This window comes from Echinops telfairi, unplaced genomic scaffold (assembly GCF_000313985.2).
Source record: "Echinops telfairi isolate 266 unplaced genomic scaffold, ASM31398v2 ScPeMD7_7420;HRSCAF=8458, whole genome shotgun sequence".
Classification (NCBI taxonomy): domain Eukaryota; kingdom Metazoa; phylum Chordata; class Mammalia; order Afrosoricida; family Tenrecidae; genus Echinops; species Echinops telfairi.
The window spans coordinates 4,454,505-4,481,830 of record NW_022111320.1 but is presented as its reverse complement, the minus strand read 5'-3'; the positions used below and the strand labels follow the sequence as shown (position 1 = coordinate 4,481,830).

At 43.0% G+C, this 27,326-nt stretch overlaps 1 protein-coding gene across 3 annotated transcripts in view; it reads right to left on the bottom strand.

Moving 5' to 3' along the window:
• The window catches only part of MFSD1 (major facilitator superfamily domain containing 1), a 34,417-nt gene that overhangs the window by 2,472 nt on the left and 4,619 nt on the right, over positions 1 to 27,326 (bottom strand). For 2 of the 3 annotated variants that reach the window (XM_004704114.4, XM_004704115.4), the window contains 12 exons: positions 26,067 to 26,109; positions 25,726 to 25,793; positions 22,881 to 22,989; positions 18,936 to 19,038; positions 16,693 to 16,791; positions 15,317 to 15,428; positions 13,935 to 13,991; positions 13,466 to 13,622; positions 12,124 to 12,221; positions 5,105 to 5,217; positions 3,020 to 3,067; positions 1,155 to 1,216 (listed from right to left, as the gene is read on the bottom strand). In XM_004704114.4, coding sequence (XP_004704171.1) covers positions 1,155 to 1,216; positions 3,020 to 3,067; positions 5,105 to 5,217; positions 12,124 to 12,221; positions 13,466 to 13,622; positions 13,935 to 13,991; positions 15,317 to 15,428; positions 16,693 to 16,791; positions 18,936 to 19,038; positions 22,881 to 22,989; positions 25,726 to 25,793; positions 26,067 to 26,109 — 1,069 coding nt within the window. Of the gene's footprint in view, positions 1 to 1,154; positions 1,217 to 3,019; positions 3,068 to 5,104; positions 5,218 to 12,123; positions 12,222 to 13,465; positions 13,623 to 13,934; positions 13,992 to 15,316; positions 15,429 to 16,692; positions 16,792 to 18,935; positions 19,039 to 22,880; positions 22,990 to 25,725; positions 25,794 to 26,066; positions 26,110 to 27,326 lie in introns of those variants that run through there. The other variant, XM_045297612.1, reaches the window with a different exon arrangement.

Sequence of the window (27,326 nt, the reverse complement as noted above, 5' to 3'; positions counted from 1 at the left end):
ACAGGACTTGGGAAAGCCATGTATATTCAGAGGTGTGGCTGGCTGTCATCTTTGACCTGGCATCACCATCTTCGCAAACCTGCTCTAAGGTTAGATACATCTGTCCTGACTTTACAATGATTGGACCAACCTGTACTTACAAAGCCTTCATCCCAATCGCCTTCACTCACTACACATGCCGTTCTTAGTCCCTGAAGAAACTCTGAGCATTTTCCTGCACTGAAAACCCACCCCCTACCATCAAGTCAACTCTGACTCATGGTGACCTGTAAAGCAGATCAGAACTGGGTTTCTGAGGCTAGAAATCACTCAGGAAGCAGACCGTCTCTGTTGCTCAGAGGGAGTCCAATCAGCACGTAGCCCACTCTGCCCTCGGGGCTCCTTCCTTCCTGTGCTACACTACAGTGCAGCTTAACAGGAACTGTAGGCGCCTATTCTCTAGAGAAGCGCAATGCTGAAACTATAATGATAAAAGTAAAAGAATTAGCCTGAGCCACAAACAGAAATTAAAAACAGAATTCTCCATAAGATTAACCAAAGATGAAGCATGTACTTTATCTGAGGCTTCTTAAAATGCCCCGTGGGCTTCAAAGACTGTAACTCTTTACAGGAGTAGAAAAACCTTGTCTTTCTCCTGAGGAACGGCTGGTGGTTTCAAACTGCTGACCTTGTGGTTCGCAGCTGAAAGTGTAACCACTACACCACCAGGGCTCCTTGTTAACAATACACACAATAGAAATTGGACAGAAATACTAGTAATAACAAAACAGTACAGCAAAATTGGGGAGGGGGTCAAATCTGAATAAATTAATAGTATTTCTACATTCAAGAAAGAAGTCCTAAACAGCGGAGTAGTTTAGGGTGTCCCCAGCTAGAACCTATTTGAGAGCAGATGGAAATCATCAAAAGCCTTTCCCCCAATAATGTATAAGTACTACAGATTGTTCTCTCTGACCCAATTCTTTTAGGTCTTGATACTCTCCTTTTGATTTTTTTAATTATTTTTTTTCTGAAATAATAGTTTTGTTATAATATCCCAGAGATATGTGCTAACTCTTAAAACTAAAGAAAAAAAATCCAAACCCATTACCTTCAGATCAAATGCTAACATGTAAGGTTTTTACAACAAACACAACTTTTCTCTTCTTTAAGACTTACTCGGTATGGGAAAGCTTTATTTCTTCCCTCTGTTTTGCAGAAAAATTGAGGTTACCACCTAAAACACAATAAACATGGAGTCTTTTCACACTCACAAATGCACACACAAACGCTTTAATCTCTTGTTTATTGTCAACTCAAAGGCTCAAAGTAGAACTGTATCAATGGAGCACATATCAAAAGTGCCATCGAGTCAATTCCGACTCACGGTGACCCTGTGGAGCAGCAAGGCAAAACTGCCCCTGTGGGTTTGCAAGACTGTCACCCTTTATGGGAGTAGAAAGCCTCATCTTTCTCCTGTGGATCGCTTAGTGGTTTCGAATTGCTGACCTTGTGGTTAGCAGCCCAAAGCATAACCACTTGGCCACCAGGGTTCCTATCATTGGAGCTACTAGGCTGAAGCCACTGATGGGTTCTGTGGTAGTTAGATAATTGATGTCAACTAGACACGTCAAACCTGTCAATCAAGTCATAGTCTAATGCTGTGTCCTTGGGGTGTGGCCTTCTCATAAAAAGGACCATGGGAACCTCCTTCTCTCTTTCTCTCCCTTCACCTTCCTGCTTGCTAGGTGGTTACTCTGAGAGTTGCTGGTGTTTTGCTATGTTTCCACCAACCTTGGATCCACACCCACTGGCCTGCACTCTTCCTGCGTTCTGCATCATTGTATGTGGTTGTGTGAGTCTGCAAAGGGACTTAGGGACTTGAGTTGGACTGGGCTGGGATACCTTCTTCATTTACTATTACATCTTGACACACAGCTCTTCCTTATACATAGATGAGCACCACGGGTTTGTTTCTCTCGTCAACCCAGCCAAGCACGGGTTCTAACCATCAACCTCTCAGCTGGCAGTCAACTACTTAACTACCAATGCACTTTCAGGGCTCCTTAAACAGGTGCATAGATAGATGTGCCTTATTTTAAGTAACATAAATGCTACAAAAGATGAAATAGAACTGATTTATCTACTGGAAATCATCCTAAAGGAAAAACACTACCCCTTACTTTTACCTACTTTATTTTTGAAGTTTGGACATATATTTTGCCCAGTTTTGTTAACTAGAGTACTGAATTGATAGTCAATAAAAATCAAATACCGTGAAATTATTTAGCCAACATGTGTCTTACATTCTACTAAGTGTGTGATGGACTTCCGTGGGGAGTAGTTGGTGCTCAACTCCTAGCTGAAAGGTTGGCAGTTCACACCCACCCAGAGGCACCTGGCAAGACAGGTCTGGCCACCTGCTTCTGAACGGTCACAGCTTTGCAAAGCCCAGGAGCAGCTGGACCGCACACGACTCAGAACTGGCTTGAAGGCAACTAACAACAAATACGCAGCATGCTTTTGGAGCAAGAAGGAAAAACTGAAAACACTACATCAAAATCGTATGCAGAACTAAGAGAAAAGCACTAATGCCTATAGTTCATATTAGTAAAAGCCAAAGATCTGTCATTTCTAACTGTAAATGAACAGTTTCAAACTTAAAGCTACTGCTATAAACCTACATTCTCATTTGTAAAAAATCAATAATGTAGGAGAGGCTTTTGATTCATTCAATTATAAAAAGAGTGCCATATTTCTTCAGATAATTATAAATATCATTAAAATATTGAATTACAAAATATAAATAAAATATTGAACTACAAAACTTGTATTGAACTGGCCAGAAGGCACATGAGAATAAGTTTAGAAGGCAGTCCACTATACATAATCATATGCTACAGACCTAAATGTGCTTCCATTTCTATAAATAAATGCCATCAGCTCATGAGCTACAGATCTGGTCACCAATGAAATATACAAACAGCCCCTAACATAATCCACTAGGGCGAGAGAAGAAAACCGCAGCGTTTACACTTACCCCGGGCACGATTCACCAAATAGAGCAAGACCACAGATAAAAGTGACACTAGGGAGGAAAGGCAAAAACAAAAAACACAGGGCCTTTTACAAACATACTTAGTTCTCCTCAAGGACTCCTATGTAATCATAATCACATATACAAGCTTTTACTAATTGGCATTGACAATAAAAACACTATTCACATTCTATTTTCAAAAAGCAGTAGAATCAAGTTGTAAGCCATAATATCCGCGGGTTATTTGGGACTGGGGGTAACAGTGTCAGAAACAGGCACCTGAGGTCCTACAGGACAGGGACCAGACCCCACCAGGGGCCACGCCTGCAAGGCTCCCACCTTTTGTAAAGGCTGCTGCTTCTCAGCACTGCCCCTGAGCAATCCCTGTGCTGTCTGCTGCTTACAGACAGGCAAGTAAAAGTAGCCCTGTCGAGCTTCAGGTTTAAAATGCCACGTCCACCTTTAAGATAAGTAACTGGCCATTAGAACATGGTCCTTCAACTCCCAGAGTCCAATGCCAGGACAGACCTCAAAAAGCCAGGTATTTGGCTTTTTCTTTTAATTTCCTTTCAACTGACATGGCACCAACAAGTTTCAAATGGCATGGTGTTTGACTGGAGACCCAAACATACACTGTAGTGAACTGTGAAACAGAAATAAACCACGTTGCAATATTTTTATATTAGACAACCCCCACAAAAATTTCCACGACCTAATGTTTAGAATTACATAATTTGCTTTTTAAAAACAAACTGCGTCTTCAAAATATGATAGGCTTGTTTTAAAAATTATGATTTCAAGATTAGTAAGTAATCCCTACAGATGAAAATTAACTTTGATAAAACATCACTGTGGTATATAGTATATTAAAACACATGCTACTGATTTGTAATCCACAGCTTGATAAAGGAGCACTTTTTCAAATGAACTATGGTGAAAGCTCTTTTTGGAATTTTTAAAAACTTTTTAATGCTGTTTCAACAGTTTCCTAGTGCTTCTTATTTTTAACCATGGACCATAACAAGTAAATATTAAATAAAAGAATTAAAACTAAAAGAAATGTTAAGATGCTTAATTGTGGTAGTTACATAATCTGGTGTCAATTTGAGATGATTACGAGTGAAGGGGTGGAGTTTAGTCTGTCAACTGGTTCATAGCCAATGATGCCTCTGTGTGGGCTTGGCCTTCTGAGAATTCTAGGAATCCTGTATTCCTTCTTAAAGGCAGGAGATACTATCTCGGTCTCTCAGCTCACTCCCTGGGAGACATTGCACTGACAAGACACATGGAACTACACTAGTGCCCTGAGCTGGAGAAGTCACATGGGCGTGCCTTGATGCAACCAGACCCCTGGAGCCAGAGAAGCCATGCAGCTGAGATGCTTACAATGCACTGTATCCAAAGACTTTCTACCCACTGGCCTGTGATCGTCCTGCATTCGGCGTCATTGCATGTGTTTCATGAGTCTGAAGAGGACTTTATAGATGGGTATCGGACATATGGGCAAACATCAGATTTATGGGCTTGGACTAGACTGGGTTGGGATGCTTTCTTAATGTACAATTACCCTTCATATAAAACTCTCATATACAGATGAGTGTGTCTGTGAATTTGTTTCTCTAGTCTACCAGGACTAACACAGGCATTGAGCTAATAAGCAACGGTAGTCTGCCTACTGACAGTTCAGTACCTGTGATATAGCTGTCTTCTGCTTCTTCTCAAGACGTGAGCACTCACACATAAATTACACCGATGCCTACACATTCCCATTAAGGGCAAACTCAGAACTCCTGAAAGAGCTCGACTTTAAAGGGAAAGGGGCTTTAAAAATATTTAAAACGGACTCGGAAGCAAATTCCCTTGTTAGCTATCTCCTGAAAATTGTCTCTGAATCTTCAGAGAACTGGAAAGTCTCTAGCTGTATAACCAACCCATAGATAAGAATCAGGCAACTTTGAGAGCTATGTCTTAAGATTTGGTTTAAGAAGGTGGAAAACAGAACAATATCATCAAGAACCTAGAAAAGCAGATGAGAACATATTCACTGCATATTAAGTGAAAATAAACGCTGCCCCATGGCATACTTACTGGAAACACAGGCAATGAAGAAAACTTCTAAAAATAAATATCCCCGAGTATCCAATATTATGCCCGCAATAATGGAAATGATCGCCAACCCTAAATTCTGGATGGACTGCATGCTGCAAGTGAAGAAATACAAAAAAGAACAAGTTTTACTCTCAAAAGCCTTCGCACACAGGCTTGACTACAAGTATTCGTATCTGGAAACCACATACCACAAATGCCTTTCTGATGTATTACCACTAGTAACTAGCACTGTAACCTCACTGTCTAGGTAATGTTTATATAGCCAGTTTAGAAGGACCACAGCTCTCTTATGTGAGCTCTGCAGAGGCAGGGCCATGTCTTATCTCTGTGCTTCCAGAAATTAGGCCAGTTCCTGACACAAAAAAGTGTTCAACTAATGCACGCCGCTTTAAGAAGAAAATTCGTAAATTCGGTGAAAGAAATCTTCGCAAATCATGCAATGTAGCACAATCAGTTCCCAGGACTGACATTCCCCTCAGCCTCAAATGTTGCCATACAAATGACAAAGTTACACATATAGGAATGTGTGTATACATTAAGTATATATAAATTTATGAAATCAAACCCAGATTTCAGGTAAATGATAAGAGATCCAAACTAATAAAGAATTGCTACAACTGACCTAATTGAACTGATTTTTTTTAAGGTAGACAGTAGGAATAATTAGAACAAAACTGAAAATCTGGAATTTTTTCAAAAGTTTTAGCTAACATAGACAAGCAAGCTGAACAGGTGTGGAAAGGCAAATGGGACAACATTCAAAACAAAGAGACTGGTTTGACTGAGGATTTTCCACGTGTGTATTTGCATATGCTACAGATGTCCATGAATATAGTACAGGATGCATGGGGCAGTTATGAAAACTTCTCGGCCATAACGAAACACCCTGAGGGAATGAGTGGCTGGGATTCGGGCACGGGATGCCAGTCCTAGGGAAGGTACGTCAAGGTCAATTGGCACAACACTGTCCCTAAGACCATGTTCTGTATCGGCAGGGATACAGTGGGGGAAGGGAGCAGAACAGATCAGCAATTGGAATAAAGCTGGTCCACAGAGCCCCGGAGGAGCCCCAAGAATGGACTTCAGGCTAGGAGGGGCAGCCCCCGGATCTCCCCCAGGACGAGGGGGAAGGGACTCATTGGGGCCAGCAAACAGACCTGGACCTATGCAGGGTTTTTTGCATTTTCTTCCTCTTTTTCTCTTTTCAACCGTATGTTTTCTTATTGTTCTGAATAGGACATTGCTGGTTTCCCTACTTACTGTATATACTCGAGTATAAGCCGAACCGAACATCAGCCGAGGCACCTAATTTTACCACCAAGGTATATGGGACGGACATGGGAGGGAAACTCTGGAAGAAGGCAGTGGAGCCAATGGCCCCAGAAGGTAGAGGGGAAAGGAGAAGGTGGGGAGAAGGGTGTGGTGGGTGGACGGCGTCATGGACAGGGGAACAACTAGGGAATTGGAACCAGCATCTAGGGGAGGGTAGAGATGCTGTGAGTATTACAGCAACACCAAGCTCGTGGAGAGGAAGCACTAAGAGGTGGAAGAAGGGGGAAAGTGATGTCGGGGCAGGAGGAGGCAAAAGGAAACAGAGGCAAGCTCTAGGAAGCAAAGGCATGGCTTGGGAGATCAACAGAGGTATGCACTTATGCAAATACATTAATCCATAACAATAGTGGTATTGGCCTATGTACATTTATAAGGCAATACATGAAGCTGCAGACAGGCCTTGAGCCTTAATGCATACCTCCCCTCAATACAAGAACATTTTTGTTCTAACAAATGGCATTCTGTGATGCTCACCCGCCCCCCCTATACAATCGCTGAACACAAAATGGGTGCATAAGCAGATGTGGTGAAGACAGAGGATGGTGCCTGGCTATTAAAAGATACAGTGTCTGGGGTCTTAAAGGCTTGAATTTAAACAAGCGGCCATCCAACAGTGAAGCAACAAGTCCACATGGAAGAAGCACACCAGCCAGTGCAATCATGAGGTATCATCGAGACTGGGCAACGGGCATCAGAAGATTCACAAAAACAGTAAACAAACAAACAAAAAAGCATTGGTGAGAATGGAGGGGGGTTGGAGCAGAGACCCAAAGCCCATCTTTGGCCAAAGGAACATCCACCCCACAGAGGGGTAACAGGGAGGGGGTGAGTCAATCAGGGTGCAGTAGAGCACCAATGGATCACGCAATATACCTCTGATCCCTTGAGACCTCTTCACCCCCCCTATCATGACCTCTAGACGGGAGTATGTACATAGGTATAGGCTAGAGATAAAACTCATGATACATGGAACCCAGGAACAGGTATGGGAATAGTGATACCAAAAGGGTAGGAGGAAGGGGGGAGATGTTAGGAGGAAGGGGGGTACCGATCGCAATGTCTGGCACATAACCACACACCCCCATCCAGGAGGAAGAACAACAGAAACCAGAGGGGAATGGAGACAGCAGTTGGTGTGAGATTTGAAACTAGTTACTAATGTATAATCTCTCAAGGGGCCACAAGGGTTGGGGGCAGAGGAGAGGGGGGTGGAAAGAACTGATCCCAAAGGCTCAATGGAAAGTAAATGTATGGAAAAGACTGTTGGAATATATGTACTAATATGTCAGATACAATTGATATGTGGATTGTAACAAGAGCTGTAAGTGCCCCAATAAAATGATCTAAAAAAAAAAGTTCTGTATCTTACTTTGATGAGTAGCAACAAAGGGGTTAAAAGCTTGTGAGAAGCTTTAAACTTGAGTGAATGGCCTACCATATTGCCTGCTGACACTGGGAACTCCAGTATCTGCCAACCCTGGGAGCTATCTGACCTGCAGAACCTTCTTTGCATTCACCAGCCATCGTTCCCTGCTTCTTCCTCTTATCTTACCTGCTGCTTCCTGGTTCATTAGCCCTGGCAACGGCATGAGTCGGAAAGGCTTCCCACTTAGCATCTGACTCAAGCTTGAGCTAGATTGGACTCCCACTCTGCAGCTGTGCAGGCCACTCTTCTAATATAAAGTTCTCTCTTAAACACACACACACACAAACCAAGCTTACGAGTGACTTCTCTGAAGGTGGCGGCAAAAGCGATAAAGAAAGCCCCCACCCTATGGATTGGGATAACAGTTGTATGAGCCCCTAATAAAATGTTAAAACAGAAAAAAAAACTGAGTGTTACATGCCACACGTCTTGTAAAACATTAAAGGAATTTTGAAGAAAAAAAAAAAAAAAAAGAAAGCCCCCACCCATCCCAAAACTGAAACCAAAGCAAAGGCACTGAAGACCAATAAGGCCATGAAGGCCATACTGAAAGGTGGCCACAGCGACAAAGAACAGAAGACGCACACATCACCCACCCCCCAGCAGCCGGAAACACTGAAGCTAAGCAGGCAGCCCAAATATCCTCCGAAGAGCACCCCCAGCAGAAACTATGACGTCTTCCAGTCCCCCGTGACCACTGAGTCAGTCATGAAGAAGACTTGTGTTCATCGTGGATGCCAAGGCCAACTGTGAAAACCTCTGACACTGGCGAAGCCGAGGCCTGATGGAGAGGAGCCATAAGTTCGACTGGCGCCTGACGATGATGCTTTAGATACTGCCAACGAAACCGGTAACAGTAGCAAAATGACAGTGATGAAGTAGCAACGAAAATAATTTTATGGTTGGGAGGTCACCACAACATGAGGAACTGTATTAAAGGGTCGTGGCATTAGAAAGTTTGAGAACTGCTGATCTAAACTGAGTTCAGCTGGCTAATTCTAAATATAAACTTTTTCAATAGGAAAAAAAAACTTGTCCGTGGTCATCTAAAGTGCAGCTATTGGTCTGTCCTCATCCAGGACAAAGAAGAAGGAAGAAATCAAAATGACACGTGACAAAAAATCAGTCCAAAGTACTACTGGACCTCAGTCTACATGACCCTAGGATCAGAAGAACTAGATGGTTACCATTGTCAATGCTCTGAAAACGGACCACAGTAGAAGATCCTGGGTAGAATGGGAGAGAATGTAGGGCAAAATCCAAGCCCTTCTTCCTAAAAGCCCAGACTCACCAGTCACATAGAGACCGTTTAAGTCCCAGGTCACTAGCCCTGAGTCACCCTTCGGGTCTAGAATGGAACTAACTCCTGCAGCTCGGCTTCCAGCCAAACAATAGACAGGTCTACAGAGGGAACAATAACACCAGAAGCAAGTACCCTTTAGAACAATCAAACACACAGAGCTAAAGTATTTGTCCAGAGTGAGCGCTCAAAAAGCAGAAAGGTCAAATGGAAATGGTGACCACAAAGAAGAAGTGGGGCGAGTGCTCTGACATCACGGAGATTGTCATCAATGTCACAAAACAAGTGTGTGGGAACCACTGAACGGAAAACCAAGGGGCTTGTACACTGTCACCCACATCATAACCAAGAGTTAAAAACTTAAAATGTTCATCGAACGAAACATGGCTTAAGTGGAATATGAGCCCAATACTATAACCCACAGGAAAATGTCTCAGCAGTGCTGGCGCCCTCCAAGTGTCAACTGTAACCAGAGACAGGAAGGGCCATGTCTGTGACGGTGACAGACAGCTGTCATAGTTAGAAGAGTTTATGACAAGTGAACGATCCTGGTTAGGGGTGAAGTCAAAATTGCCAATCAGGTCACAGACTGATGGTGCTTCCTTGAGGGTGGGGCCTTCTCATCAAGAAGAGCCTAAGAACCTCCTTCTCTCTCTCCCACTTCACCTTCCTGCTTGCTGCCAGAGCCCCAACAGGTTTCCACCAACCTTGGATCCACACAACCCTGAGCCCAGTGGCCTGTGATCTTCCAGCATTGGGCATTAATGCATGTGTCTGCATGAGTCTGAGGAGGGACTTCTGCACTAGTATCGGGCTTATGGCCTTGAACAGGACGGGACTGGGGCACTTCTTGATATACAATTACTTCTTGATATAGAGCTCTTTCTTATACATATATGAGTGTCATTGGATTTGGTTCTCTAGTCAACTCGGCCTGACAACAGCCTCTGAATTTTCTTTCTTAATTAGTTTTTAGAAGACTGGTGGTTTAAGAGATGTGTTTTAAACGGTATTTTCCAACTGACACTTCTGAGAAATAAGAAAATGTTTCAGTTATAAAAAAAACAACACGTCAACTGTAAGGGAACTTAGATATAGTGACAGGGCAGTCCGTTTCTAAAATTAGGCTAGTTGACAGAGTTAATGTCCTATAGGTAATTTCCTGTAACATAATGTCTTCATCTTTTGCCCATTAAAAATAAGGTGGTGGTGGGGGGGGGGATACCAGATGAAAGAATTTTCCTTTCATACAGATGGTCTAGGGTCCTGATCACCTTAGTTCTTGGGAAATAGATGCCTAATTCAGATAGAACAAAAAAGCCTGCTCTCTGCTGGGGAGGCTGGCCTCAAGCGGGTGAGGTCGGTTGACAGTGCTCCTCCCTCCCCACGCATTCAGAACAAACCACCCTTCTCATCACTGCTTTCCAGTCTGCACTCATGCCCCTTCCATTCCTACCAGCAGAACGAGGACAGATGCCTGCCTGGCCTCTCCATCCTCAATCCTTTCTGCAACAAACTAATCAAGTTATTCCTGATTGAGCACAATTCTTAACTCTCTCTCTGGCCTGCCTGCCCTCTCTGTGCAGCTCCCTCTGGCTCCCCAGCTGCCACAGGTTACTACACCAAGCCTATCCCCCCCCACTCAAGGGATTCTGTTCTTTCCACGCATGCTTGCCCACCTCCTCTTACTGCATCACCTCTCACCCCTCCGACCTTTCCAATTGTAGCTGGCCCGGCTGTGGTGTTTTCCTTGGCCCAGGCAGGCAGTCACATCCTCCTTGTTCTCTCCGACCTCACTAAAGACCTAGGCCATGACTGTGTCCTCTACTAGACTGTATGATCACATGTAGGGACCTTGCCTCAACACTCTCCTGCTGAATGACAGAAAGGACTACTGCAACACCAACCTTTTACCTGTGGGGGCCAGGAACCGATCTCAACTTCTCACGGAGAAGTTCTCAGAGGAACAGGCAATGGCACTGTGGTATCAGCAAATACCCCTTCCAATTGTGGTCTATGGATGCACCTGCTCTCTTGCTAGAGGCTTGCTGTTGTTGCTACAGCGTGGAGACTCGGAGCTCATTCCAAGTCCTAGTGGCCTATGAACAACAGAAGCTGTCCAGCCCTGATGGCCCTCAGAACCATCGTTTCTTCTGAGTCCTTCTTACAACCACTGTATCAGCTCATCTTGTGAACAGTCTTCTGAAGGTGTTCTTTTTATTCACTGACCCAGTGCTGACATTATGTTCCTTTCCGAGCACTAGTCTCTCAATAACACGTCCAAAGAATGTGAAGCGAGTCTCATCATCCTCAATTCTAAAGAGCATTCTGCATATACTTCTGCCGAGACAAATCTGTTTGTTCTTCTGGAAGTCAGGGGTCCTTTCAATATTCTTTACCAGTTCCGTAAATCAAAATCTTCAGACCACCTTATTCAATGTCCATGCATAAGAGGGGACTGAAAGTATCATGGCCGGGGTCAGTCACACATTAGTCCTCAAAGCAACACATTAGTCCCCTTGCCCTTTAGACTTTAAAGAGGTGCCAGGCAGGAGATTTACCCCCTGCAATATGGGGTTTGACCTCTTGACTGCTACCTCCATGGACATTGATGGTGGCTCCACACCAAGACAAAAATCTGTGACATGTCACTCTTCTGTCTATGTATCCTCATGGCATCTACTGGCCCGATTGTAAGGATTTTGATTTTCTTTACAGTGGGTTGCATTCCAGACGAAAGGCTGAAGTCCTTCAGCATGCTTAAAACCCTTTTATTGCCACAACAGTGTCTTTAATAGATTAAGTGACTTCTCCAGTCAGTTCCAGGTACAGAGCAGTCCCAGATCTGAAGATGGCTACCTTCTAGAGACCAGAAGTTTTAACTAACAATTCAATGGACCAGAAGAGAAATATCACATGATCCACTGTGCAAATACTTACAAGCCATACGCAGTCCCCAGCTGATGTTCAGGAACTACATACGCCACCATTGGCCACAATGCACAGGCAAGCAATGAATAGGAGACTCCCAGAAGACACTAGAGGGATGAAGAAAGAAGGAAGTACAAGAGTTAAAAAGTGTTGTGTTTGCCAAAAGGTGATCTTCATTTGCTACATATTTGAAAGAGTAGCGTGAAAGCTTAAATTCAAATATTTGTGCCAATTTGTTTACGATGAGTCTAAAAGTCATATTCAAAATAAACAACTACATCCTGGCCTTCTCTATAAGCTAGTTACAAGATGCATACACTGCCTTGACCATTTTCACTGGTCATTATATTACATGCATATTTAACTGGCTCGGGTTTGGGATGTAGTCAAGGACCAAGCAAGATAATAAATCTAATTTACAGAAAGTAATTACCCATGTTTCAGGAAAGCTAATCTTTATTAGGAACTTATTAGGAACTGCAAAATTAAGCAACCAAGATAATATGCCAACAACCCATGATCCTGCATCTAAATCATTAATAGAAATCAGAGAGCAAGACAGAGTCAATAATAGACATCATTGTTTGTCAAATGTCACCTAATGCTGTCTAATAAAAAATTTTTAAACCTTTATGATTTAAATTAAAATAGCATATCATACCTATCAAATTGGCAAGAATTAAAACATTGCCAATACGGGCCAGGACACTATGAAACAGATACAGGTGTACATAATTGATGAATCTAAAAGTACACAGTTACTAGAGGGGCACTTTCGTAGTATGTGAATGTGCACAGCCACTATTTTAGCAGCGCTCCTTCTAGGAATTCATCCTACAGAAATTCTACCAAAAGCTCAAATAGTTGAGTTCAAAGATAAGTCTCTATGTAACAGATAGAAAACACTGCACTTTAGCCCGGTGGTCTTGAACTTGACAATGTAAACAACACAATTCATTATGGACTTTTTTTGATCGACTAAGCACTGAAAACTAAGTGTGCAAAACTCATGAGTATTCGGTCTTTTTCTTCTTCTTTTTTGGTACTTATCATGTACTTGTTTCTTTTAAATTAAGAGTGAAAGGGGGCGGCAATAAACATTTTGACTTTTATAAGACAATTTTATTTATAATTTGATGTCAGCTTTGACATAAACCTACATAAGTCAAATGAAGTTAAAGATAGTCTATGAGTTCATCGCTGAAATGCCTATTTCTTAAGGAATTACTTTATAGAATTTAACATCAATTTGGCATCAGAAGCACTGCCGTCAGTTTGCTGAGTGTGCCTCCTGCCATGGCATCCTCGCTGAAGCCCGGACCCCTGCCCTGGACGGCAGTATGTACATTACCATGGCAATCCAGGGGTTCCACAGCGTAAAGGCCAGCATCATGTGGGAAACGAGAGTGACCGCCACTGCACACAGGACCCAGATGATGTTCCTTCCTGTTTTATCCACCAGCAAGCCAAACACTGGAGACAGGGAAGCAGATATGATATACACCACACTGCCGAGAGAGCAGAAGAGAGCCAATGAAATGTAGCGCAGACTGTTCAATATTCAGAAAGACTCTACAAACCAAATTTCAGCTCACTTAACAATTTTAGAAAATGATCTTCCTTTCCAATGATTAAAATAAATATAAAATATGAAGAGATCTCTTTTGCTTTCCTCCAATATAATAAAATAGTCACTCGGGACTCGAGTCCCAAAACCATCTTGATTTCAATCCTATCATACCCGTGTTGCCTCTTTAACCTTTGGTTATAACTAAAGACCCTACTATGCATGCAACAAACATATAAAATCATTGAAGTACCTGTTAATTGCACTTGCTGCCTGCGAAGAAAATTTGAATTTCTCCATAAAGAAAACTCTACAATTGAGAACAAAGAGCAAGAAATAAGTACTTGAGAGGGAACTACTTTGTTTTCATATTTTTAAAGGCAAAAACTTAACAAAACTAATTGCAGGTTCTTTGTTTTTTTAAAAAAAAAACACATTTTATTGGGTGCTCATACAGCTCTTATCACACATAAATACATCCATACATCCATACATCTTATTTTCAAAACGTTTTCTTTTTACTTGAGCCCTTAATATCAGCTCCTCCTTTTTTCCCCTCCCTTTCCCACCCTGCCTCCCTCATGAACCCTTAATAATTTATCAATTATTATTATTTTTCATGTCTTACACTGACTGATGTTAATTCCAGGTTTGAGCTTTTCTTGCTTACTATTAGTTTTCTATCTTGTTTGATACTTATTTTCAACAAACCATTAAAACTTGAGTGTTCATGTAAATACTTCTCTAAGTAAATAGGACAAACTGGTACCTATTCTTTTTTCTTTTTATTCCACAAATAATACACACAAATTTTCAGAACCGCAATGTGTTACTACAGAGAACTCTGACTTCTTTTCTTTCCGCCCAGGTCAGCATAGAACTCGAGACTCAAACTCACTGCCTTCAAGCCAACGCCGACTCAGAGCACCCCATACACAGGGCCAGAGGCCCTGTGCGTTCCGGAAAAGTAACTCTTCCCTCAAGTAGGAAGCCCCACCTTTCTCCGGAGGAGTGGCTGCTGGCTTCAAACTGCTTAGCGTGCAGTTAGCACAGGTTCTTTCTACATAATCAGTGGAGTTTTTGACACAAATTATTTACAAAATTACAGTTTTAAAGGTTGCTGCTGGAAGGTCACTCTCCCGCACACACCACGTAAGCAGCTGGCAGTGATCACGAATAAAGAACGAAAGGGCAAAGGGAAGAGGAAGCTTTGCAGCCTAAGTCCGAGTCCGGCAGATGCGCAGTGCGAGCAGCACCTGGCGCAGGTCCTCCACACCCAGCCACCGCGGCGCGGGTCCCCGCCGCATCGCGGGTCCCCACCGCAGGGCCTGAGGCTCTCTCTCAGCTGGACGAGGAAACAGCAACAAAAAGACAGGTCCAAAATAAACAAACCGATATCGTGACTCAACACCACGAGGCATTTCTTCAAAAGAACACTGGCAGCGCCACACCAGCACTCAACCTCAAGTGGGAAACGAGGTGCATTTCAGGATGGAAAACAATCCGCGTACAGAGAGACTGTGGACAGAAATGCACGATGTACTGCTAAAAATGCAGTGCACGTACTACTGCATTTATGTGATCGAGCTCGCCTTTTAACTTAGTCAACGAAGATGGAGGCAAGAGAATACTCACTTCCCGAGCCCAATAAAAGGAAACACCGCCACATAATAGCAGACACAGACGAGGAAGATGAGCCACAGGGGAAAGGAGAAGTCCTTCACGTCCGTTAGCTTAATAACTTCACCTGCGGAGAAAGGCCAGAGACTCAGCATGATTTCGCAAACATCATGGTACAAACTAAAGGAGCTTTTATCTAGTTGTGCATAGTTTCATCATGGGATTAGCTTTTGTGATTTAGTTTGTAAAGTGAATTTCTCTGTGATGAAAGTCATTAAAACATAGTAATGAGACAACTGAAAAATAAACTAGCTCCCGCACTTCAACAACACAAACACTAATAGGGTAATTAAGAAATGGCAGAGGCTTTCAACAGACACCCCTTCAAAGAATTATGTACATAAAGAGATGTTCAGTGTCATTGGTCATTAGGGAAACACAAGCAAACCCACAAAGAATGGTGCTGCCTATATTTTTAGCACAGTAAAAATAAATAGGCAAATAAAAATTTTAAACAAAAGGACAAGAATCTCACAATGAGATGCCACTTCACAGCCACTAGGATGGCCCCATCAGGAAATAACCCGTGCTTGTGAGGGCTGGAGGCACTGGGGCCCTTGTGCATTGCCAGTGGGGATGAAAATGGTTCCTCAGGAAATGAAACAAAAGTATAATATGCAATTTCACTCCTCAATCTCCCAAACGAACTGAAAGTGGGAACTCAAATAGCTACCTGTACAGCAATGTTCACGACAGCATTATTATTAACAAGAGTCACAATGTGGGAACTATTCGTGTCCATCAACAGATGAATGAGTACACACAACATGATATAGCCACCCGGTGGAATTTTATCCACCCAGAAAGAGAAATGAAGCCACGACATAGGTGAACCTTGAAAACGTCATGCTGAGTGGAAGAAGTCAGGCACAAACAGGCAAATATTCTAAAATTCTCCTGAGATAAAATATCTAGAATTGGAATGAGTGTCCCACAATGTCTACATTCAAACACGGGTAAAATGGCAAATGTTTTATTATATATGTATATATATTCACCACAGAGAAAAAATTATAATAGCAATGTACTGGCAAAAGTAGAATCCAAGATTTCTATCTACTCCTCCCTGGAAAAGTAATCACTTGACAAATATACAACTCTGAATGATACAATACTGCCACCTGCCTTTAAGGGGGGAAAACTACACTCCAAAACTTAGACAACTAGAAATAGAGTTTGCAGATAAAAGTTGTTTCAAAGGTAAAATGCCCCCACTAGGGAAGTGCATTAGAGACTCGCCTCATTGTAAATCACCTCAAAGAGGCTCTAATTCCCCAGTGCACCTTATTTGGTTTTTGCCTTTGTTAATTGTTGTGGAAGTTTCAACCTACCTGTTTTTCCTTGTTCTTTATGAAGGATCCTTTCCGCTCTCCGATCCAAGTAAGCAAGGGCGAAGGCACACAAGAGTGAAAGAATGCACGTTATCCCTCCTATCATTTAAGAGAAAGACATTTGAGAGAGTCAGACTGGATGGCAGGAAAACAGCGGGGAAAGGGGTACATCTAAAGAGAACTGCCCACCACCCACTGCGGCCACAGGGCCTTCCCACCTCAGAACCAAGGTCAGCACACCAAGGGTAGGCATCATTGCTATCAGGAGAGTTCTGCTGGGTGGTTAAGCACTTAGCTGCTAACCAGCAGGTCAGCAGTTTGAACCCACTAGCCGCTCCTGGGGAGAAAGACAAGCATCCTGCTGCCACCCAGATTACAGCCTTGGAGAGCCACGGGGCAGAGCTCTACTCTGTCTACATGGGAGTTGGGATTAGCATCACCTGGACCAAGTGCGCAGTGTTTTCTTTGGTTATTACCAGAGGAAGATTGAAGACGAAAGGGGAACGGCTGGGACAAACGTGTCTAGTCCTGTACCAATGCAGACTGTAAAAGCTGCCCACGGTCTGAGAACTCCTTTTGGTCAATAGCATTTTAAGCACCAATTATCAATGGATGCCTGGGGGAAAGATTTAAAAAGCAACCTGCCTTTTCTGCTTCATCCGCCTTCTGCTTTAATCCAAAGTCTGTCACCTCTGTCCTCACCCACAGGACCCCATCCTGCAGGCCACAGCTCCCTGGGGCTCTTTCCTTTGAGTAGTCAGCATTACTCACTAAGTAATTACTCAGATCACTCCAGGAAATCACAATCCAGAGTGAATGCATTTACCCTTCTCAAGAATGTTTAAAGGAAGGCTATAAATAGATCTCTAAAAGGTTGATTGGTCTAATAGGGTTCAGTTGAAAATAATCACTGACATGAGAGTCAGTAGCCCTGGATTCCGGCGTTGGAACTAATCAGCTGAACGATCTTGGAAAAAGAACTTAACCTTTTGGAACTTCAACTTCCCCATCTGTTAAGATAAGAGACTCATTTCCTGATGATCCAGGGTTTTATTTCTACCTCTAAAATTCTAAAGTTCTCCATTACGTGAGGAATTGAATAGAATTAGCAGCATTCGAGGGTTACGAAGATCGTAAGCGAGGTAAGGGATTCAAGAGGAGGAAGTCAAAAGGAGTCATCTTTGGGGACAAGGTTGTCTTTTTAGGATTACTTCTCCGCTGTCTTCTTCCTGCGTGGCTGCATCAGGAAGTTGTAAGGAGTCAATCTTGGCTGGAGCTTTGCCTGCCATCACCATCCATCTTTCTAGGGCACTGCTGACCCACAGGGGGCTGCTAGACAAGTTGACAGCTCAGAGAAAAAGCCCAGGTGGTGAGTGCAGAGAGCCTCACATTTCTCAGTGACCCCTCCAGCAACTAGTGCAATAGAGCTTTAGCGAAGAGAACTTAGGAACTGGAGGTACCTATGCAGTCTTTAGTCAACTTACCCTTGATTTTACGTGAGAAACCTGCACCTCATTCACTTCTTTGGCCAGGATCACAGAACCAGTGGCAACCAGCACTAGAGCCCAGGCTCCCGATTCCCAACAGTAGATATTCATTCATAACCTATCCATGGTGACCTTCATAAAACCTAGCCCTATATATCTACTGATTAAAATTGCTCCAAAGGAAACAATTCTCACTTCTGCTAATGTGCATTTATAAACTCCCAAATGGTTTTCAAAGAATATTCTCATACACCATTTCATTAGCTCCCTCACACCAATGCTGAACAGGCTGAATGCACCAAATCAAACTCACTGCCGGCGAGTTGATGTCAGCACATAGCAACTCTATAGGACAGGGTAGAACTGGCCCTGTGAGTTTCTGAGACTGTGACTGCTTACAGGAGTAGGAAGCCCATCTTGCTCCCACAGAGCCACTGGTAATTTTGAACTGCTAACCTTGCAGATAGCAGCCCAACTCATAACCACTATACCACGGGCAGAATAAACTCCATCCTTTTAAGAGAGTGGAAATTAAACTATGGAGCAGGTGGTTGATTTACTATTTCTAGTTAAGGCGCTGGCCTGCTAACCGAAAGGTCACCCCTTGGAACCCCCAGGCCCTCCGAGGAAGAAGGATGAAGTGTTTAACTCCTTTAGGGGTCTGATATCGATGGCAGTGTTCTCTCCACTCGGCTACAACGCTCCTGGTGACATGCTTGCAAAGGGAGGCGACGTGGGCTGCCAAGACATACTTACCAATCAGGAGGGTGACGCCAAGGACTGTGTAGCCCGCAGAGCCCAGTGAGGCTTCCATCGTGGCATACAGCCATCCCATGAGGTTTATGTTGACTGTGCTTCCCTACAAGACAAGGAGAGAGGCAACCGCATTGTGTTAGACAGGGTTCTCTAGAGAGATAAAACCAAATTGCTGATAATTTAATATATTTATTTATAAAGATAATTAGATATATAACAAGAAATGAACTGTTAAATCATATACAGCTAAATATATAATACAAGAAACAATTATAAAGCACTACAAATGGCTCAATTCAACTCACTGCAGTGAGAGAGTTGTGAGAGACTAGCAGTCCTTCCAGTCCAATCTGCTGCCAGATCTTCCTCTATTTATAGAGAGAGCTAGGCTAGGTCAGCACAGCAGCCAATCAGAAGGCAGGTCACCAACTGCCAGTCCCCAGCTCCAGCGATGTCTTAAAGGGACCTCAACTTACAGCGACACAGTCCATAGGCTAGGCATCCCACAGGTAGTGTAGCCTTTAAATTGAGGCACAGGACAAGCAAGGCAGCCGCACACTGGTCCGATGATCAAAGAGCGAGAGACAAGAAAGGCGAGACTCACCAAGGCATTTATCTCTCTGCCCTTCAGTTAATCCCACTTGTGTTTATCGGCCAGGCTGGCACAATAAACTATCTCACGCATGCTTCCTTATTTACACCTCTGCTTCGTTCAGAAAAAAAAGGAGCTAAGGTCAGAGAAAAATATGTATAATAGAGTCTGCTTTCAAAAATAGATTTTAAAAAGCTTTTCAGCATAATACAAGAAAAAACTGGCAAACCTAGATAAAACAACAAATAAGGTCACTATACAAAAATTCCGATTTACAAAAAACACCCCACTAGAAAGTTCACTACTGTGGAGTCTATTCCAACTCATTCAGAGCCTGTCAGACTGGGCAGAACTGCCCCTGCAAGACTGGACGTCTCTAGGAAGTAGAGAGCCTAGTCTTTCTCCAGCAAAGCAGCTGATGGTTTCCAACTGCTCCCCTGGCAGCTGGGAGCCCAATGAGTAACCACTGGGCCTTAAGTCTCCTGCACAGAAACACTAGCACACAAAATAGCATGGGACTGGAACCTCCCAGAGCCACGGCAAAAATGAAATACAAGTTACAAAATTCACAGGGTACCCAAGACAAAAACATGATATTGCTCAGAATTCCCTAGTGGTGAGACCTGAAAAAAACTCTCTCTTCCTCTTTCTAAAGAGTCTCATATGAACTGTAGCTGACAGCTCCAATGAGACAACTGTCTCATCCGGCAACCATGGAGCCTGGCCACGGCTGCAGGTACTGGGGAGATAATACACAGCGGACGATGTCCAGCTCTTGTGGCCTGTCCACTGTACTAGCATATGAAGTAATGAGGTGTCTTAACAAGTAAGAAATGAAAAAAATAATAATTTATCATTTTACAAGGGTTTGAGGGAGTGGCGAGAGGAGCTGATACCAAGGACTCAAGTAGAAAGAAAATGTTTTGAAAATGAGAATGGCAACATATGTATAAATGTGCTTGATACAATTGATGCATGGATCGTTATAAGAGCTGTAAGAGCTCCCAATCAAACGATTTATAAAAAAAAGTAAGACATGAATCCGGGAACGAGAACAAGGTGCTCTCATATCGCACACAGATGAAGAGCTTGGCTGGGGGGATGGAGAAACGCGCCTCAACAATGCTAAGAAACCCAAACAAATCTAGCTCCACCGTTCCCTTTCTAGCAACATCATACATGCAGGCAAGCTTCACCCGCAAAGTATCTTTCTGCCGTGCGACTCACAAAAGTGAGATTAAACACACACACAAACCAAGTGTAAAAGAACACAGTGTTGCCCTGGAAAAACCAAGCTTTCAACAAACAATGAATAGTTTCAAAGTTTCTCACATTCTGTAGAGAGGAGGAAAATAAATATAAAAACAATTACACTAGGGACTTCACTAGGTGTTCCTCCAAAGAAGATACATAGGTGGCTGACAGGCCTCCGAGAAGGGGCTCAACCTCATTAGGTCGGGAAACGTGAACAGGGCAACAATGAGACGCCACTGTACACCCACTCGGATGAGTATTGTCAGAAAAATGGGAAGCGAGTGCTGCAAGAATATGGAGAAACTGAGCCGCTCATACATTGCTGATTGGAAAATAGGAGCGACCACAGGGAAAAACAGGGTGGCGGCTTCTCGAAAAAAGTAAGCCTAGGAAGACCACACGGCCCAGCAATTCCACTTCTAGGTATGTAGCCCCAGACAGGGACTTAGCCAACGTTCCATTGCAGCATCATTCACAACAGCTGAAGCAGAGGGGGAAAGCCCAAGTGCCCCTCAACAGAGAAGTGCATGACCAAAGTGGGTGCATATGTACAATGGACTATCACTCAGCCATGGGGAAAGAAGATTCTGAGACACGCCGCAACGCCTTGAAGACAGTGAATGCATCCAGTGAAATAAGTCTGACACAAAAGAACAAACATTTGATGACCCCACATATATGAAAGATCTAGAACAGCCAAGTGCTCAGAGACAAAAACGTATGAGTGGTGACCAGGGGCTGGAGACAGAAGAATGGAGAGTTCTTGTGGAAGGGGTGAGGAAAAACATTCGGCACACTGGTGATGGTTGGGCCGTATGGGGAATGTCATTAATGTCACTCAATTTCCTCTGAACAGTTGTTACAGGCCTAGGGTTTGCTATATAAATTTACGCCGGCAAAAATGTTGTACCAATTATAGTTGTAAGCATTTCTGTGCCCTTCATTAGGTTTGAAAGACTTCTTGATAAGAATGTGTTAACTGGGGAAATGGTGCATTAAGCTTTAAAATCTGAGGGTTGGGTGGTGGGTACCTATGTCTTCATCCTTGTATTCATTTTCTATTGCGGCTGGTTTAAAAAAACTTGGCTTAAAAAAAACACAAGTTCAGTGTCATTGTCAGAAGCCTGCCCAGTCTCGCTGAGCCTGATGTCAAAGTGTCAGCAAAGCCTTAGGGAAGAGTCTGTATCCTCGTCTCCTCCAGCTTCTAAAGGCCGCCTGAATCCCATCCCTTGGCACACCTTCCTCCATCGTCAATGTCAAGAATGTCTATAATCTAGCATTTAAAAAAAACACCTGACTTTTTAATGGAAAGGATTAAAGGAAGAAAATAAGCAAAACTCTACTCATGGGAATTGATACAGGGATACTTGGGGCTGCCAGACACCTTAGAGGATACACTTCATAAAAGCACCCCGAGCAGAGCAAGCCTGGAACACCACGACCACTTCTCGGTTCCAAATGCCAGGAGGAGCCCTGCTAACGACGTGAGCCCAGAAGGAGCTGGAAACTGTCCCATGGCTAAAAACCGCTACAGGAAATGAGCTCGTCCGACCAAACGCGTAAGGCGCTATCTTCAGCTAAGTGCCATCCCAAGAAGAGCAGGCAAGCTGAGAGCAAACACGAAAAGCTGTATCAAGGGAGACTTCAGCTCAGGACAAGCTTAAGCTACGGACAAAGTGAGAGCAAAACAAAAAGCGGAAGGGCTGCCCCATCCGAGTGAGCTCCGCCCCGTCACAAATGTGCCAGCAGAGACTGGATGATCACGTGTGAAAACGTGGGCAGCAGGGAGGCCAAACATGGTGTGAACTTGGGCTAGAGAACCTCCAGGATCCTGTCCAAAGCGCAGCTTCTTTGAACTAACAAACAATGGGTTTCTCATTTCAGACTCTTTCCTAACTGAACGAAGGTTGGAAATGCCTTGAAGTAAGGTAAATGCTGCACTACATTCTAGAGAAATAATTTTTTTAATGAACCTAATTTCTAAAAATGCTTCATTTGTCCATCACACGCCCCACACACATACACACTCCATCCTGGAATTCTTAATAGTCAACCATTTGCTTCCTCGTCTGCTTCATTACATCTGTCAGGATACTCACAATTCTAGCCATGCTAAGCTGGAGTCCAAACACCAGGTTTAATTCTTTGCCTTTAAACCAACTCACAGCATAGGTGTTCTGGGCAACTGCTAAGGACTCCCCACCAATTCTAAAAATGAGAAAAAGAAAATATCATAGCTTTTAAATAAACACCATGGTTTAAATATACCACAGTATACCATAGAACAACAGAAACCATGGAGGGAGACAGTGGTTAGCATAGATATGAAAAGAATAACAACATAATTTATCAAGGGGTTATGAGGATGGGGGGTAGGGGGAAAAAAGAGGAGCTGATACCAAGGGCTCAAGAGCAAGTAAATGTTTAGAAAATGATGATGGCAACATATGCACAAATATGCTTGACACAACTGATGTATGGATTGTTATAAGAGTTGTAAGAGCCCCAATAAAATGACCTTTTAATTAAAAAATAATAATAAATACCATAGTTAGGCAACAAACCCCTTGCCATCAAGTCAGTTCCGATCACAGTTTCACAGTGGCCCTCGAGAACAGATCGAAAGTACTCCAAGGCTGAATGTCTGTCTGTACAGAAGACAGACTGCCACAGCTTTTTCTTGGGGAGCGGCTGCTAGCACAATGTTCAGTTCGTAGCCGAGTCTTTTAACCATTGCACCACCAGATTCCACAAGTAACGCAACAGGTTTAAACATGGTCCCCCAATTCTTTTGGCAGTCCTCCTATCAAGGGGTGGGTTCTATGTCCCCTCCGCTTAAAACGAGATGGGCTTATATGCTGGGAGGGATTCCCTAAGTCATAAAATGCCATATTGCATTTGTACCTCTTCTCACCAACACTTATATAGACTCCCTGTGAGACATTTCTGTTGACAAGACACATGGAGCTATGCTAGAGTCCTGGAGCTGCAAGAGCCATGTGGAGATACACAAGACTTTCCACCCACTGGCCTGTGATCTTCCTGCAATCGGCGTCACTGCATGTGTTTCGTGAGTCTGAAGAGGACTGTGTAGATTGATATTGGACATATGGGCTAATATCAGACTTATGGACTTGATCTTGACTGGGCTGGGATGTTTTCTCAATATTCAATTGCTCTTGTATATTAAGCTCTTTCTTATACACATATGAGTGTCTAGGAATTTGTTTCTCTAGTCTACCAGAACTAACACATTATGGTTGAGCCAACGTGTAAGAGGTCCAACCAGGCCATGAGCATCCGACATGCTATGAGAGGGCCACGCCCAAGCTTAGGTGCTCCACTTAGCTGTGCTCATCTTCCAATCACCCAGGCCTGGGTCCCAGACATCTGAGTCAATAAGCCGTCAGGTAATGCCACCACCCCCGCCTACAATGAGTCTTTCCCGCTGAGACCCACAAACAAGAGCTCACAAACAAGCATTGTGTGTACCCTGTCCAAATGGAAGACGCACAAAAGCCCATGAGCCTAACACACGGTCATTTTATAAAAAGATTTGGGGTAACATGATACGCCATAATAGGAAGTGTCATGGCAATCCCAGGCGCTCCACAGGGTCTTCAAGGCCATGACCCTTCTGAGGCACATCACTGAGCCTTTCATCCAATGGGCCTCTGGGTTCAAAGGATCAACCTTTCTGTTAGCAAGCCAGCCCTTAAGTGTTTGCACCACCGGGTCGCCAGAGTTGGAACTGACTCAATAGCAATGGGAGGTGGTCATAACAGTAATTGCTAACAGCCCACAGAGAGAGTCTGGCTCGCTACATTACCATCAAATACTGATGTGGGGATAGTGGGCCACACTTTGTGCAAACACACACAGTTACACTTTCCCAGATTAGTGCACAAATTCTCCCATCAGTCAATCCTGCAATTCTCCTTCCACACGCCACGTTCTTACCACTTGGACTTTCACTTGACTTCAGGTGTTTTCACACTTCCCCCTTCAAACCTTCGGTCAGGATCTTCCCCTCCTCTGTATCCTCATACTGAACCCCTCTTCACCAGGAGCTAAAATACTCCCCACTCTTCTACTAACCTGAATTCTATACTTCGATCAGGGCTACACACTTCTTTCTCTGAATCCCATTCAAATGTCTGCATATAAAAATCTACAGGCTCAGAAACCCACCGGGGCAGTTCTAGCTACTCTATGGAGTAGTCAGGAGTCTGAATCAACTCAATGGCAGTGAGTTTGACAGTTTTGAGCGTTTTCTTTTTTTCTTTTTCTCTACCTTAGAGCACTTGGGGTATACCATACATGTCCATTTGCCCCTGGCACCTGTGGGAAGTGTAAATATGCTATGTTAAAAGCTTGAACTAGCTATGTGCTTTACTTCCTTTAAAACCGTAAGCCCAGGCTGGCCTCAGAATGTACTGACTAAACAGACGCTGATGTTCACGAAGCGCCATCCGTCTGTGGGCACTTTGCTCAAAAGGCTTCTGCAGGGGGTCTCCACTACACTTGCACATCACTCACCAAAGTGCCCATGAATTCCCAAGCTTCAGAACTTGAAAACCGATGGTCCACACATTTTTAAATGAGGTTTAAATCATAGTCTTCAATATAACACCACAAGCAAAAACGTCTTGGAAAAATACTACCTTTCTAGAGATTTATTTAATATTCAAACTCTACACAGATTAACTATGACCACTTAAAAGCTTTGCTTTTTTTCCCTGCTTAAATTTTTGCTTATTCTAAAGGAAAATCAAGATAAGCAACTAAGAAATATGAAAATTTTAGACTTACATAGATGTGACTACATAGAAAAGATTTTAAGTTATTCTCCAGAAGAAACCAGAGCATTTTTTTAAATCCTTAATGTATTAATAGATTAACTGTAATAAAATGTTAGGATATGTAAAATGATGTGCAACTTACCCAAATATAAACCTTCCAAATTGCATCAACCAAAAAGCATTGAATATTCCACCCAGTGCAAAAACAACCTAAAATGCAGAATTCTGCTATCAATGAAAAAGTAAATTCAAGGTCTTAAAGAGACACAATAATAAATAACTCATGATGAATCACAGCCTCTACACTGACATTAATATTCCTCCTTAGTGAGTCTATGAAATTAAAATGTTTAAAACAGAACTATACACTGTACCCCGTGGCCATTTGGGGACCCTACTTAGGTATTCATTAAATTTATCTTGCTGGCAGAATTAGGCAGAATTCAAAACCAGGGACACCCTGAACACATTGTTCTTCCTTACCTGTCCAATGCACACGATGCAGCTAAAAATAATGGTGCCCCATCTGTTAGAGACAAAGACAGAGAGAGAGAGGATAGGTACGCATGAAAAACACATGCCTGTTAATTACCAACTACTATAATAATAGGCAGGAGAAAGAAGAGGCTTTCTCTTTCTAAAGAGTTACAGCCTTGCAGGGGCAGTTTGACTCTGTCCCACAGGGTCTCTGTGAGCCGGCATAGACTGGAGGGCAGTGAGCTAGGGTAGGTTCTAGTAATGTTGACTTTGACTTTTTTTTTTGTCCTCTGCACTCCTTCAAGGAAAAGACAATGGAAGTGCTGATCTGCTTCTGATAGCAGCAACTTCCCTAGGCTGGATGTGGATCTGCAGAAGTGAAAACGTACTGTGGAATTCCAGGCTCAATGACAAAGTCACCTGTTACATTTTCTTAGACAAGATGTATTAAACAACACTTAAGAAGCTTCCAGGAGCAAAGCTGTAAGATATGGACATTCTTAATAAAGTTCTTATTCATAATTTTAGGTTGAGACTGACAATTCTACATTAAGTTCTTTTAAGTGGTTAAAATACCATTAGGTTATTTTATGATTCTTGATCATGAAAAACTACTATAAAAGAATAAATCATCAAATTACAAATATGCTTACTCTAACATTCTACAACCCATATCTGCCTAATGTTGTTCCTATAAACATTGTTCCCCAAAGTGAAAGGTTCCACTGGGGTATGGAGGGTAGGGCATAGAACTACCCAGGGAGGGGCTGCAAAAGCAAATACCTACACTTTATTCAGGATTATGAGCTATAGTGAGCTGAGTAATTTTTTTTTTCCTGAAAAAGGAGCAGTAAGCCAAATACATTTGGGAACCTTTATCTTTAAATAGTAAAATGCTTGCATTATAAGAGTTCTTAAATATCATCTGAGTAACCCACATTCTGGAGCTAAAATCCCCTCTCAAAATCTTTGTGAGAAGGGCATATCACCTACTGAAAGTTCTTCAGCACTGAAAAACTCCCTGCATTCCCCGGGAATACATGTCAGCCTGACCTAGCAATGTCTTCACCAGACTGAGTGGAATCCGTCCCCCCAAAGTTTCCCACTATTTCTATACCTGGGACCAAGAAAAAAAGAAAATGAATTCTTCCTTCATACTCTAACTTTTCAGAACACTTTCAAATTAGTCTCCAAGTCTACACACTTAAAATGTCTTCAACCCAGAAAGCTGATGGTGCCCGGCTATCAAAAAGTATAGCGTCTGGG